This window comes from Salvia splendens, chromosome 19 (genome assembly GCF_004379255.2).
Source record: "Salvia splendens isolate huo1 chromosome 19, SspV2, whole genome shotgun sequence".
Lineage (NCBI taxonomy): Eukaryota > Viridiplantae > Streptophyta > Magnoliopsida > Lamiales > Lamiaceae > Salvia > Salvia splendens.
This window is the reverse complement of record NC_056050.1, coordinates 22,775,043-22,790,401: the sequence shown is the minus strand read 5'-3', so window position 1 is coordinate 22,790,401 and position 15,359 is coordinate 22,775,043. Positions and strand designations below refer to the sequence as shown.

At 38.1% G+C, this 15,359-nt stretch overlaps 2 protein-coding genes across 2 annotated transcripts; both read left to right on the top strand.

Moving 5' to 3' along the window:
* Positions 1 to 7,569: 7,569 nt before the first annotated feature.
* Positions 7,570 to 9,045, top strand: LOC121779177 (serine/threonine-protein phosphatase 7 long form homolog). Its single transcript, XM_042176505.1, has 3 exons — positions 7,570 to 7,717; positions 8,147 to 8,910; positions 9,010 to 9,045. The coding sequence occupies exons 1-3, from the start codon at positions 7,570 to 7,572 to the stop codon at positions 9,043 to 9,045; spliced, it is 948 nt and encodes a 315-aa protein (XP_042032439.1).
* Positions 9,046 to 13,057: 4,012 nt separating this feature from the next.
* LOC121779176 lies at positions 13,058 to 15,080 on the top strand. The gene is made up of 2 exons (XM_042176504.1): positions 13,058 to 13,082; positions 14,707 to 15,080. The coding sequence occupies exons 1-2, from the start codon at positions 13,058 to 13,060 to the stop codon at positions 15,078 to 15,080; spliced, it is 399 nt and encodes a 132-aa protein (XP_042032438.1).
* The last annotated feature ends 279 nt before the right edge of the window (positions 15,081 to 15,359 follow it).

Sequence of the window (15,359 nt, the reverse complement as noted above, 5' to 3'; positions counted from 1 at the left end):
GCCAGCGTCGACACCTACTCAGAACTTCTCAGAGTCGTTCAGCACAAGATAGCAGTTCCAGTAGGTGAAGTCCTTATACACCCCCTTCAGGGGGAAGGCTTTCTCCGCTATCCTCCTGCAGTCTTCCTCCGTTTGACCACTGCTCATCATGCGGAGGGCGTTGGTGTACAAGCCCGAAAATCGGGAGACCGCAGCCCTGATTCGGTCCCACCCCTTCCGGCAATCCTCCCCGGTGCATCGCCTCCCCTCCGGGCAAAACCTCTGGTAGGCTGCTGTTATCTTGCCCCACAAGTTGACAATCCTCAGGTTGTTCGAAACGAGAGGATCGTCGCAAACACTCACCCGCGCCTTGGACAGCGCAACGTTCTCCGCGTCCGTCCACCTCCGTACCGAGCTGTCGTCCTCACCCGGCTGCGAGGACTCGCCGACCCTCTTCCCCTTGCTTTTCTTCTTTGGGGCGCCAAGACCCCGTCCTGCGCCCCCCATTTGAACGGGAGCATCCGAAACACCGAGAAGATCTAACCCTAAGTCATCGAAGGAGAAAGTGTCAAATTAGGGCAACGGCTGCGCCTCCGTTGGGGTCGATGTGTGCGACGAACCAGTCGAAAAATCAAAACTGGGGCAATAGACGTCCCCCGGCGTCCCCTGTGTCTCCGGGGATCCCCCCGTCGTCCACTGCGTCGCCGGTACCCCCGGCTTCCCCTGTGTCGCCTGGGATCCCCCCGTCGTCCACTGCGTCGCCGGTACCCCCCCTCCGGCGTGCCTAGCATCGCCTGTACCCCCGGGCATCATCTGCATCCTGGGTGCCCACCCCGGCATCGCCGGAAACCCCCCGGCTGCCACGGGTACATGTTGTAGTATGCTGGCATCTTACTCTATCCACTTCCCACGGGGACCGGGGGAGTTTGAGCTTGAGACCCGCTACTCCCTGAAGTAGGCTCGTTGTTGAGATCCATTTACCGTTGTTGATCTTGTACAAAAATTTAGATAGAGAGAGTACTCGTTAAAACAAGTGGTGCGAATGAAAATGACGTGCAAGGCGCGTATATATAGTGTTTCGAAAAAAAATCGCGCTAGGGGGTGCGCTAGGCGATCCGGAGGCTGCCATAGCGCCGAGCGGATCGCCCAGCGCACCGCCTAGCGCCACGGAACCGCCGAGCGCTAGGCGGTTTTATTTCCGGAAATGGCTGGGCAGTTGCAATAGATCGCCTAGCGCACCGCCTAGCGCCGGCGCTCGGCTAAGCGGCGCGCTAGGCGCTATTGTGGATGAACTTACAAAATGTATTTTTGAAATGAGAGAGAAAGTTGTCAGTGATCCATTTATCACTTTCCAATGAGATGTTGTCCCTGATAATAAATACAAAAGAAATGTTAGGAATCATAAAAATATATCGTTTGGAGTAATATAATTTCGAAATAATATGTGAAATAGTAAATTTCTGTATGCAAAAAGTGCAGACTTATTGAATACAATTATATGAATATTCCCCCACTTTTTTCTTGGAACAAAAAGGAAAACCCAATTAAATTCAAAATTTTCCCTGCAAACAATTTAGTTATTAGTATATGACCGTTAAAATACAAAATAGAAATATATCTAATCTGAAAAATAGTATAATAATATTCAAGATCTTTAATTTAATTCCGAAATACTAATAATTTAACTCTAGGTGAATATACATTTAAGCATGGTCTGAGAAAATCAGAATTTGGTGATTTAATTTTATCATGTATAATAATCTATATGCATCTGTTAAGGTGATATATAACAACTACATCTCTAAGCTGATTTAGATTCATATCTAAAGAAAGAATTTGATACCTTTACTGTTTTGTGTTGAAGTAGAGTAGAGTTTAGGCACCCACGCCTGCCATGTCATCTGTGCTATCTCTGTGGATTGTGGCGTTCCAGTTCTCTAGGACTTTCTCTCTCTCCTTATTCTGCAGAGTGAGAGGCGGCTCCTTTATACTCCCTCCGTCCCGCACTACTCGCACTTATTTCATTTTTGGGCGTCCCAAGTTACTTGCACTCTTTCCATTTTTAGTAAAAAATTTCACCTACAGCCGTCATTTGTTACTTTCCTATACACTCATTCCTTAATCTCCGAGCCGAAAAGGAAATGAGCGAGTAGCCCGGGACGGAGGGAGTATTATGGTTTGTTTTGTGTCACAACTGAATGAGTCACTATTATACACAAGAGTAAGTTAGTATGGAGTAATATAATAGAAGAAATGAGCTTTATATGAATATTATTAACTGATCCAATATTTATATTTATTATATGGCAGGTTCTTTGATGATTGTGCTTTTCTTGGGAACCTACACTTTTTTTAACCAGCATGCACTCCATGTGTGTCCTATAAATACCCAGTTAGAGCACCCGCAACGCTGTGCCGTTGCGGTTCCTATGCCGTTCCGGCGGAACGGTTCCGCGGCGGCACGCGTTGCGGGGTGCGTTCCGTCGCCGTTCCGTGCTGTCGCCATTCCTATGCCGTGCCGCGTTCCGTTCCGGAGAAACGCGGAACGGAACGTTCCGCCACGCGCCGAGGCGACGTGGCGGCCTCCCATTCGACGCGTGAAGCCCACTCGCTGCCCCGCGAGGGGGCTTCGTCCGGTGACGCAATAATTCATTTTTTTTTTAATTCGAATTTAATAAATAAAAAAAAATTGCAACGGTAATGAGACCGTTTTTTTTATATCCGTTTTTTATTTTTTTTATTTTTTATTTTATTTATTTACTCTATAAATACTCCTATTTCATACTCATTTCAATCACAAACACGCATCTATTCCTCTCTATTTCCACCCCAATTTTCATCTCAAATCAACTATATTTTCCTTCTCCCAAATTTAATCAAACTAATGGATCCTTATGAACAAATGCGTCAAATATTGGAACAATCACTTGAAGAAGATCGACGACAGGAGGCGGAAGAAGCCGCGCCGCCCCAACGACGCTCCCGTACGTACATCCATCGTAACCGGGAGGAAGCCGCCGCAAGGTTAGTACGCGACTACTTCTGCGATAACCCGGTTTGGGGAGATACGTACTTCCGTCGCCGTTTCCGCATGGGGAAACCGTTATTTCTCCGCATCGCGAATACTTTGGCAGCCCGGGAAGAGTTCTTCCAGGAAGGGTTCGACGCGGTCGGCCGTCCCAGCCACACGACGCTGCAGAAATGTACTGCAGCAATCCGTCAGCTTGCGACTGGACAAACGGCCGACATGTTCGACGAATACCTCCACATCGGAGACAGCACTGGGCGAATTTCTCCGAAGGCCAAGCACGACCGATTGTCAGTTCCTGCTCAACCTTCACGAAACAGTGCACGGATTCCCCGGGATGCTCGGCAGCGTCGATTGCATGCACTGGCAATGGAAGAATTGCCCGGTGGCGTGGAAGGGGTCCTACACGAGCGGCCACAAAGGCACCCACCCAACCGTTATACTTGAGGCCGTTGCTGACTACCGCCTTTGGATCTGGCACGCGTACTTCGGGGTCCCCGGGTCGAACAACGACGTAAACGTGCTCCACCAGTCCGACCTCTTGACCGAAGTTTTGGATGGTAAAGCGTCGGCCATCAACTTCGTCGCCAACAACCGGCTTTATAAAATGGGGTACTATCTCGCCGATGGCATCTACCCGAAGTGGCCTACCTTCGTGAAGACGTGCAGTGGGTCTGCGAACCCAAAGCAGACTCTTTTTGCGCAGAAGCAGGAGGCTGCTCGCAAGGATGTGGAGAGGGCGTTCGGGGTTCTCCAAGCGCGCTTCAACATCATCAAAGCCCCGGCTCGTACGTGGTTCATGGAAAACATGGTCGACATCATGTATACGTGCATAATCTTGCACAACATGATTGTCCAAGACGAAGGACCCGAGGCGGGAAATTGGTTCGACGACGAATCCCCCGGAAGCTCAACCGCAAGTAGTCCGCCTCGAAGTGGAGCGCATCCGTCTATACAAGAACGGTTATCTACTCGTGCAAGGACACGCGACTCTAGTGCCCACACCCAACTCCAACATGATCTAATTGAGCACATTTGGGCAAATTTTGGCGGATGAAATTATTATAATTGTGTACTTTTATTTTTTTAGGATTTTAATTGTGTGCTTTTTATTTTTTTACGTTTAAGTTGTAATTTTTTTTAATGTTGTGTGTTTTTTAATAAAGTGTGTTTGTTTTTTAAAGTGTGTTTATTTAAATTGAATTGGGTTGGAAATAAAAAAAAATGAAATTGAATGAATAGTAATTTAAGGAACGGTTAAGGAACGGTTAAGGAACGGAGGGTTGCAGGTTCCGTTCCTTAGTTAAGGAATGGAGTAAAAAAGTACAGTGGGGCACTCAAATAGTGGTTTAAGGAACGGTATAGGAACGGTATAGGAACAGCGTTGTGGATGGCCTTATAACACTTGATAATCACTTATCAAGCTCTCTCTACCTGAATCACTCAACAAGCTCTCTCCACCTAAATCACTCAAACATTATCAGCCAAAAAGATTACTTCGATTTCTTTGAACATTCTTCCCTCCATTCTTCTTCATTTACAGTTCTTCATGCATTTCTTTGTTTTTCTGTCTTTTACTATTTTTAAATGTTCATTAGCTCCTATAGTCCTATATAAAGTCATTTACCACCATTAAATGATATTTGCAGGAGGATGATCTATTTTTAAATGTTCATTAGCCTTTGAATGATATTTGCAGGAAGATGATTTGTATCTCTTATCAAGCTCACTCAACCTAAATCACTCTAACATTATCAGCTAAAAAGATTACTTCGGTTTCTTTGTACATTCTTCCCTCCATTCTTCTTCATTCACTGTTCTTCTTGCATTTCGTTGTTTTTCTGTCTTTTACTATATTTATATGTTCATTAGCTCTAATGTAAAGTCATTTACCTTCTTTAAATGATATTTGCAGGAGGATCATCTGTATCTCATATGTTTATACTAACATGTTTATATAGAATTCATTTTTTAATGTTCCTATTTCTGATAAAGTTCATACCTTTAACCTGCCATAGCATCCATCCAAGCCCCTTGGCCTAGCGGTAAAGGGTGCTGGATACCGCGTCCATTCTGGAGGTCTCGAGTTCGAACCCTAGGTGGCGTAATTTGTCTTTCCTCCTTGTTATAGGAGTTGATTTGTAATTTCCTCCTTCATATATATGATATAAATATATGAAGTTAATTTTTTTTTAAAAAAAAAAAAAAAAAAAAAACCTGCCATAGCATCCACTGCTATCTTATTTTTCTTCCTGTCATGGCCCCTTCATGATGTCTGTTCTCTTAGATCATCTCCTGTAAATTACATTTTTTTCATTTACTACTCTTTGTGCATTTCAGAAAAAAGTTTGTACCATTTAATCTGTAATATTATTTACCTCATCCAATATTAAGATTTAATATTGGTTTCTGTCTTTGATGCTTTTTGTTATTGTTGGAGATCATTTCCTGCAAAAACCATGGATATTATGTTATATCTTGATAGAGAAAGTTCGTCATGTGCTGTTGGTTATTATTGTAGTTCCAATGATTTTTAAATAGTATTGAGTTCAGTTTAATTAGATTATTGATTACCTCATGAATATTTGTCTTAACTTTGCTTTCATTATCTGCCACCGCTATTTTTGAGATTAGTCGCTGCACAAAGTAATTAGATTAAGTTTCTGTCTCAGATTTTCTTCAAGAACTCCTGTTTTAAAATGCATAAACTTCATAACGATTAGACACAACAAAGGAAGAACCATAGAGAAAATGTTTACCTCAAATCCAAGAGAGCTTTACTCCCCATCTATGACCATATACTGCAGAGTTCTTCTCCATTGTCGACAGTAGTCACTGTAAATCATAATTAAAGTACATTTAGCAACCAACCAAAGCTAAATCACACAATTAAATACAATCATGTAAAACACAAACTCACACCTTTGAAGAAGCAAATATTGAATATGGATTCCATTGTTGACACTTAATATATCACCTAATTTCTAACCTTTTTTTATTGATGTGCAGTTAGTTAGCATCTTCGAGACCCTTGGGAGAACAGGTTTTATAATAGTTATAAGCCCAGCTAAAATACCTAAACTCAGTATAAGTCCTCTTATGAACTTTTATTGAAAAGTCATCACAGTATAAACTGAAAGGTCATCTTGGTTAATGTAATTTTCAAAAGTGTAAAATTTGAAGTTTTCCCATAATGAAGTGGTCCCAGTGGTTTCTTAAATTTACTACTATTCTTTATACATTATCTTCTTTCATTTTCTGGATTCACATATTCCTCCTGAAACAATGATTAGTTAGAAATCTTTACTAATTAAGAGTTATGCATCTCAACTGTTAAAAATTTGAAATTTAGGTAAAGAATATGCCTTGCAACGGTCTTACTATTGTCCTCATCATCTGTAGTTGTTTTCTTCAAAACATTAGTTGTACCTGTTTTTTCCTGGCATTTGATAATCACCATCAAACTAAAACCTTAAATATATATACACTGTGCAATGATTTTTACAGATTAAACTTGACAAGGTATTTGACTTATTTTATTATATCCTTAACATGAATGCTTTGTTCCTCCTTTTCAATTTATTGCCCTCTCCAATTCAGCACAACCAAAAGATTTTTCTTTGTTGACCAATTTTTAGCATCTTCAAAAGCCAGTTGAATATAAGCAAATTAGTATGATGTATAAGCATTTAGAATAATAAAAGTAGAGAACCAGATAAGCCTATGAGAAATTTTACAAGCTTTTTCACTCCAAATTTATCTTGAATAAGTTATCTATCTTTCTGAGTTAATTTTACAGCCAAAGCCTTCACCTTGGAATGATAAGGCAACATGCAACATGCAAAAATATTTGGAGCAAATTTATAAACGCAAACTAATCAAAGCAAAAGAAAACAATCGAACCAAAGAGTTCAAAAATATAGCTTGCATCTCTAGGGCTGAACTTAAATGAAAAAAACACTATCAAATAAATTCATTCACCAATCTGCAGAAATCACTACCCATCAACGAAATCTGAACGCAAAAAATCCGTGTGGGATTGACGGGCCAAGATATAGATTGACACATAGATGGAGCATCCATTACCCGATTCTTGCTGGCCAGTGGCGGCAAAGAGTTTTTAACTGTATCTTCTTGCTGTTGGAGATGGTGAAGGAGGCAGACGGTGTAAGAGTGTCCACTATAAGGCGGACACGCCCAATAGTCCCGCCCCAGTTTTTGTCCATAGCCTCAGTTTTGTTGTCCATAGCCCCAAAATTTGGGTTTTTTCTATTTTTGTTCTAAAATAGAACTTAGCTTCCTCGTTTGTTCTAGAGTTTTTTTTTTGTTCCGGATTTGGGAGAGACGCATGACCCTCATGCGTATCTTTTTAATGAGACGCATGACGATTATGCGTCTTTTATAGAGACGCATGAGGGTCATGCGTCTCTATTTTTTTCGTTTTTTTAACGACGCATGAGGGTCATGCGTCTTAGGTATAGACGCATCTCCCTCATGCGTCTATTGTTTTTTTAAAATATAATAGACGACGCATGAGCGTCATGCGTCTTAAAAAGAGACGCATGAGCCTCATGCGTCTCTATTTCGAATTAAATCAGTTCCGCGAGAGGCAGACAGGCAGAATACACGCGAGAGAGAATTCTGATAGGCGACTTCCGGCGATTCCTTGGCGATTTCTTGGCGAATCCGGCGATTTCCTCTCGTTTTCCGGTAAGTTTCATTCAATCCTTCAACATTCCTTCCTTATTTGTTGTTAATTTGCATAGTTTGTTTAGATTTCCCCTAATTTTTGTAAATTAGGGTTTATAACAAATTGCTCAATTTTGTCCGATTTTTTGGTGTTTAGTTAATTGTAATGGATTTTAGTGGCTAAATTCATTCTATTGTATAGTTATTCATATATTAGAGATGCTTGGTGTTATGATTTTGGTTGTTATTGAAGAATAAAGTATAGGTTGAATTGCATATTTTAATTTAACCTTCTAATTTAGTAGCTATATGTAAATTTGGCCTTATAAAGCATGAATGGTGTTGAATTGGTTTATGATATGTTGTTATTTTGAAGATGAATTTGAATGGATATGTAATTTGTGTTGTAAATGTTAGTTTGTAATTGTTGTTTCGTGAATATGTACTTAGATTTGCAGAAACATCACATTTCACATAAACTCATGAAAGAGGGCACAACCCAAGTATTTAAAGTCCGAAGGACAGAAAGCAAGACTTGGGACGTCGAAATTCACGAGAATGTTAGATATTGGCTTGACGTCTTTGGTTTCAAAGGCGTGATCGATTGTGGGAAGCCCATGAAGGTGGACAACGAGCTGATCACGGCGTTGATTGAGCGTTGGAGACCGGAGACGCACACTTTCCATCTACCGATCGGTGAGGCGACGATCACCTTGGAAGATGTGCAAGCCATTTGGGGCTTGAGGGCGGATGGTCGCGTTTTCACAGGGCGTGACTATCATGACAACTTTCCAGACTGGACCAGCAAGTGCCGCGATCTGTTGGGATGGATACCAGATACTTCCACAGAGACAAAGCAAGGCGGTTTGCTGATGACCACACTGATCAACCAGACAAGGATGCCTCTGGGTGATGACCTACCTATGTACGTATACATCCAAAGGGCACATATCCATGCCTTAATTTTATTAGGAGGTCTCATTCTACCGGACACCACGGGGTGTAAGGTGCCATTTATGTGGTTGAATGGGCTTGGGGATCCAGAAGAGGTGAAGAATATTAGTTGGGGAAGTGCGGCATTGGCCTACCTTTATCATTATCTGTGCGAGGCTTCCATGGATAAGAGAAAAGAGTTGGGCGGGCCTATGATGCTTCTGCAGCTATGGGCGTGGGAAAGAATGCCCACATTGAGGCATGCGTTCATTGGACCAGTTGTGCACAAGCCATATACACCATGTGGCGCCAGGTATATATCTAAATATTTATTTATTAATTTATATTGGGTTATTTGCTTACATCAATTTTATGTACAGGTGGAAAGGAACAACGCAGATAGGAAATGCTCCTAGACACTCGGTTGAGCATTATCGTGACCAAATATCTATTCTTATCTTAACACATATCATTGCAACTAATTCAGATAATGAGACACATGAATCCAATACGATGGAAGCTCTCGCACGAGGAGGATCATAACAAATACCCACTTGAGAAAGTTGATATATTCTACCACTCCAATATAAACTCACGTATACTTGCATGATTTCTGCAAAAATATATATACAAACCAACAACAATTAAAGACAATTTTTTTCATTAAACCCTAATATAGTAAGTATACAATAGATTTATCAAAAACCCTAATAATATGCAAATAAACAACAAATACGGGAGCAATGTTGAAAGATTGAAGGAAACTTACCGAAATATGAAGGGAATCGCCAAGAAATCGCCAAGGAAATCGCACGTTTTGTCTTCCTCTCTTTCTCTCGCGTATTCTGCCTATTCTGCCGTGGGTACTGATTTAAGCAAGTTAGAGACGCATGAGGCTCATGCGTCTCTTTTTAAGACGCATGACGCTCATGCGTCGTCTATTATATTTTAAAAAAACAATAGACGCATGAGGGAGATGCGTCTATACCTAAGACGCATGACCCTCATGCGTCGTTAAAAAAAACGAAAAAAAATAGAGACGCATGACCCTCATGCGTCTCTATAAAAGACGCATAATCGTCATGCGTCTCATTAAAAAGAGACGCATGAGGGTCATGCGTCTCTCCCAAATCCGGAACAAAAAAAAAACGCTAGAACAAACGAGGAACCTAAGTTCTATTTTAGAATAAAAATAGAAAAAACCTCCCAAAATTTTGTGTCCGCCACTGTAGTGGACACCTCCAATAGCCCCCAAATTTTATAATCAACTTTCATTTTATAATGTTTCAAGTAATTATGAACAAATTTATCGGGCTATACGTAATTAGAAGAACACGACTATACGAAGTATAATTAGAATTAAAATTAAAAGTAAAATTAAAATTAAAAGTAAAATTAAAATTAAAATTAAAATTAAAATTAAAATTAAAATTAAAATTAAAATTAAAATTAAAATTAAAATTAAAATTAAAATTAAAATTAAAATTAAAATTAAAATTAAAATTAAAATTAAAATTAAAATTAAAATTACACACTACATTTAATCTAGATCAAATCACTAACATGTTTACACTGCGCCACCACCTCCCCTACGTGCCTACACTGCGCCACCACCTCCCCTACGTGCCCACACTTCTTCAATCAAATCGGCCTGCAGTGTGTTATATGATGTGGTCCTGCGCATATCAGCGAAGCGTTGGATCAAATATTCATTGCTCCGTGGTACGCCCACCTAGTGTTGCACCTGTTGAATCAGAGCATTCCAGCTGTCTCTCCACAAATTGTTCATTTTCGACCCCAAATTGTAGTGAGAGAAATTTTTATAGATGTAGAGTTGGAATGGTGTGAAAATAATGAATGGAGTGGGGTGTATTTATAGGTGAATTGAAATGTAAAAAAAAAAATTAAAATCGGCTATAGCCCGTCCGCCCCCATTTCGCCGCGTCCTCGCCCCGGAGTCGGATGAAGCCCGTCCGCCCCCATTTCGGTGTCCGCCCCGCGGGCGGACAACTTCTCCACTATAGCCCGCCCGCCCTCCGCCCCAACCTGCGGCTATAGCCGCGGGCTCCCCATAGTGGATACCCTAAGGAGGAGCTAGGCGGTGGGTTCGATGAATGTTTTTAATTAGCCGATTCGAAATTTTAAAAGCTGAAGGGGGGAATCAACCTTCGCAGCAGGAGACAGCGGAGTCACGGTTCCGGGGGGCGATGTAATTTTTACATATTTTGGGTAGGGTTTGTAGAAATCGAATAGGTGTGTCTGTTGTAGTCGTGGTTTGGAATTGAGGTTATGTTATCCAGGTGGTAGTGTTGTCGCCGTTTTGGAGTGGGTGGAGTCGTCGCTAGTCGTTATTGTTTCGGTATGGAATGGAGCAGATCGAGAGCTAGGGTTTGACCAAATCAAAACGGTTTGCCTCGCCGACTCTTCCACCGTGTCGCCGCCTTACGCACCGTGTCCCAGATTGCATCATCGGCGACTGAGAGTGGGGAGGAGTCGTCGCGTCGTCGTTTCGAACATTTGGTGAAGGCAGAGAGATTAGGGTTTTGTCGGTGGGCGGCGCACCAAGTGAAAGAATTTGGTATTTATATTGTCTATTATGTGTAATTATTTCTAATGTAATTTAATTATCAGATTTATTTTAGATAAATAGTCTAGGTTATAAGTTATTCAGATTTCGTTAGATTGTTATACTATCAATTTCTATTAGTGCATTTATTTGTTTTGGATCGTTTTAATGGAGCAAAGAAATTTGGCAGGCCTGTATTAATATGTGTATAGAATGGGCCACATTTTCATTTTATTTGCAACCCATTATTGTTATATCTGAAAAATCAAATTCTTTGGTGTTGTAATTTTGTCTATAATTGCTTTGTAAATTTCTTAATTATTCCCTATATTTGATTTGTTTTTATAATTTAAATATAATCAATCTAATCATTTATAATTTACTTCTATTTTATTAATATTAAGTTTTATTTTGTGTAGTTTGTTTTTTGAAAAAAAGAAGAGAGAAACATTGATAATTTCCAATCTTAGATTGCAAAGCAAAAGGAACAAACAAATTAAGAAAAAAATAAAATTAAATATGCAATTAACGCACAATAGTATTCCTCGAGGACGAGATAGCTCGATTTCTGGCAGAATCAGACAGCCTTGACGACGGTGGAGGGAGCGGCGGCGGCTTCAGAGTAATCGGGATTGAGAGGGGCGTGAACGGCGGCGGCGGTGTCGATATCGTCGTCTGGATCATAATCGGGGTTGAGGTTGCGATCTATGGCTTCACGACCTTTCTCGAGACAGGGCTTGCACGCGATCTCGATCGTACACCATCCCAGCGCCACCGCCGCTATGGCTATCAACGCCGTTGTCACTGCCCCCATCTCTCTCTCTCTCTACTGATTGGGCGAAGAAGACTTTCTCACTCTTTGCAGATGTGAAAAAATAGTTTTAATTTGTGTTGTTGATGTGGGTGGATATGTTGATCCCCTACTTATAAATGGAGACGTTGTTGAGTAGCGTAGTTCTCTAATTTGGATTTGTCGAATTTGATTTAAGATGAAGTATTTTTGCACTTTTTCTTTTTTATTTTAATATTTAACTTATTTAATTTTATAGCATTTTCCTTTGGTTGTGTTCTATTCCACGACGATTAATAAAATTCTTTTTATATACAATTTTTTTTTATTGTTGTTTATAATGTTTTGAATACTCTTTATAATTAGTTTGTTTTTTATTTTTTATTTTTCATTCTATATTCTTTATTTTAATATATTTTGCTATGGAATATTTTAATCTGTTTTTATTTTAATCTACTTCATTGTTAACTAAATAAACTACTACTTCCCCGTACCCATTTTATGTCTCAGTTTTACATTTTTAGTCTGTTCCTAATTAATTTCTTTCACTTTGTTTTTACTACTTTTAGTGATTGACATATATTCAACTAATTCATTTCGTTCGCATTATAGTATAAAACTAATATTAAAAAATTAGAATTTATACACCACTAATTTTTATAACCCATTTTCTTTTACATTATTCAAAACCTATATCAGGTCAAAATAAAACACTTATTAGGAAACAAAGATAGTATAATAGACTTTTATTTTTTACTGAGAAAATATCCTTATTGAAAAGGAGTAAGCTGTTGACTTTTAAGCTTTGAGCCTATTCATTCATTTAGAATTAAAAGTAGTTTGGCCGCCCCTCATTTGCATTGTTACAAATTCGAAAATCCATTAATTATTTAACTATATACCTTGAACTATCTTATTATATTTATTATATAAAAGTTATTTTCTTCTTCATTTTATCATACTACTAAATAAATAAATTGAATGTATGCATGAATCACATTCTATTTCATCATTGCATTTTATTTGTCATTTTAAATTTACCTTCTTCTTTCAGTGTTTATTATTTTTTAAAATGTATAGTTATCTTATTTTAGAAGGTAAATGAGAAATATATTTTTTCAATTTATCTTTCCTTTTTGAAGGGGGTGATGTCATGATGTTATATTTAGTTCTCAATTCTATCTTCTTATTATTCGTTTTTGAAAAATGTTTGGGCCGTACATCGCACGAGGATAGCTACTAAAGGTGGTATACATAACTATAATTGATTTGGTTTTGATTTCTCTCATGATCGTAATTGTTGCAATATGGGGAAAAAATATTTAAAAAGTTTGAAAAATTATATTAAAACTGTATAAAATTGTTTGCCGAATATGAAATGTTTCATTTAGAGTAGGTAGAGAGAAATACATTTCTCTTTTTGTTAGTATTATTTATAATGTTTTCAATTATTTATAATGTTATGATACTTATTTTAATTAACTCATATTCTTAATTATAAACATCATTATATTTTATTTTTTTATTTTTTATTTTAATCTACTTACCATTTAAAAAGTCCCTATCTTTAAGGGACGGAGGGAGTATATGATAAATGCTTGTGATATATAAAAGTTATGACAACGTAAGTTTGATATTAATTTAATATGTGATATATGAAAGTTATGACAATATAAGTTTAATACTATTAATTTATAATTTAAAAAATAAATATATTGAGATGAACAAATGATAATATGGTGTCGTGTAGGATAATAATTAAAAATAAATATCATATATACAGAAGAAATACGTTAGATGAAATGCCATATTATTTAATTGCGTTATAAATACTTTACTAAGTATATTATGATTCAATGAAATACGTTATTTAAAATAATTTATTTTGGTGACAAGATTTTGATATTCTCAATGTGGCATGTAAAATTGTTGACCAATTTATTTATTCAAAGTATATGATATTTAGTCGCATCCTTTATGTGTATATCTTATTATAATTAATCCATACTCTTTAATCCTTATAGTCGCACATCTCCTCTTTGTCATTTGTTTTATTTTATTTTATTCCACTCATATCATAATTTAAAACTGTATAAAATCATTTTGCTGAATATAAAATGTTTCATTTAGAGTAGGTTGAGAGAATTACATTTTCTTTTTTCATATTGTTTATAGTGTTTTTAATTATTTATAATTTTAAGAATACTTATTTTAATTAACATATATATAAACATATTATATACTCTTTATCTCTTTTTTTATATTTTAATTTTTATTATTTAAAATTCGTATGTCCCGTGCATAGCACGGGTGATAAAGGAAGTGACTCTAGACAAATTTTACATATTGTTACTAAAGGGAGTCGACAGAATGTTGTGAATATCACCATTAACTCTTCATATCTTTGGAGTAATTGTACAGTATTGAGGTTGCCTAGAAACATGAGACTGTTGAGTTTCAAATCTTCTGTTTTTTTTTTTCTTTTTTTTAAAAAATTAACTTCATATATTTATATCATATATATGAATGAGGAAATTACAAATCAACTCCTATAACAAGGAGGAAAGACAAATTACGCCACCCAGGGTTCGAACTCGAGACCTCCAGAATAGACGCGGTATCCAGCAACCTTTACCGCTAGGCCAAGGGGCTTGGATAGTTTCAAATCTTCTGTTGAAGCTTCTAAGTTGAAGGAATTTTCTTCTTGGGTTGCTTCTATAGGTGATGGAGTTGTTGGTGGTCTGAATGATGGTGAAGTCGTAATTGATCTTCCCTCTGACATTATACTGTCTAATGCTGGAGATCCTCTTAAAACCTTTGTTGAGAATATATATCCTTCTTATATGGGTCCTGAAGAGTTTAGAAATTGTTTGCATGATCGTGCCATACTTGCTCCCACGCTTGATGTTGACGATGAGGTTAACCAGTTCATGATTTTGATGGATCAATCTCAGGGTCGAGTATATTTGAGCTCTGATAGCATTTCAAATTCAGATTCCACATCGAATGGTTCTTCTGAGATACATTCAGCTGAATTTTTGAATAATTTGAATTGTTCAGGTACACCTAATCATGAACTGATGTTGAAAGTTTGAACTCATGTGATGTTGTTAAGAAACATACATCATTCCAAGGGTTTGTGTAATGGCACCAAATTGATAATTACTCGGTTAGGTGATTATGTTTTGGAGGCCCGTGTCTTAGGGGGCATAATATTGGTCATAAGATTTTGATACCGTCTGATCCAAGGCTACCATTCAGATTCCAACGACGCCAATTACCATTGGCTATGTCATATGCAATTACCATTTCTGTCCCATGTAGGATTATTTTTGAAAAAATTGGTCTTTAGTCATGTACAACTTTATGTTGCT

Coding starts and splice junctions, on each gene's coding strand:
- LOC121779177 (XM_042176505.1), top strand. CDS start 7,570: ATGAGCCTCATGCGTCTCTATTTCGAATTAAATCAGTTCCGCGAGAGG. Junction 7,718..8,146: donor CGATTTCCTCTCGTTTTCCG/GTAAGTTTCATT, acceptor ATATGTACTTAG/ATTTGCAGAAACATCACATT. Junction 8,911..9,009: donor ATGCGTTCATTGGACCAGTT/GTGCACAAGCCA, acceptor TTTTATGTACAG/GTGGAAAGGAACAACGCAGA.
- LOC121779176 (XM_042176504.1), top strand. CDS start 13,058: ATGTATAGTTATCTTATTTTAGAAG. Junction 13,083..14,706: donor TAGTTATCTTATTTTAGAAG/GTAAATGAGAAA, acceptor TTGCTTCTATAG/GTGATGGAGTTGTTGGTGGT.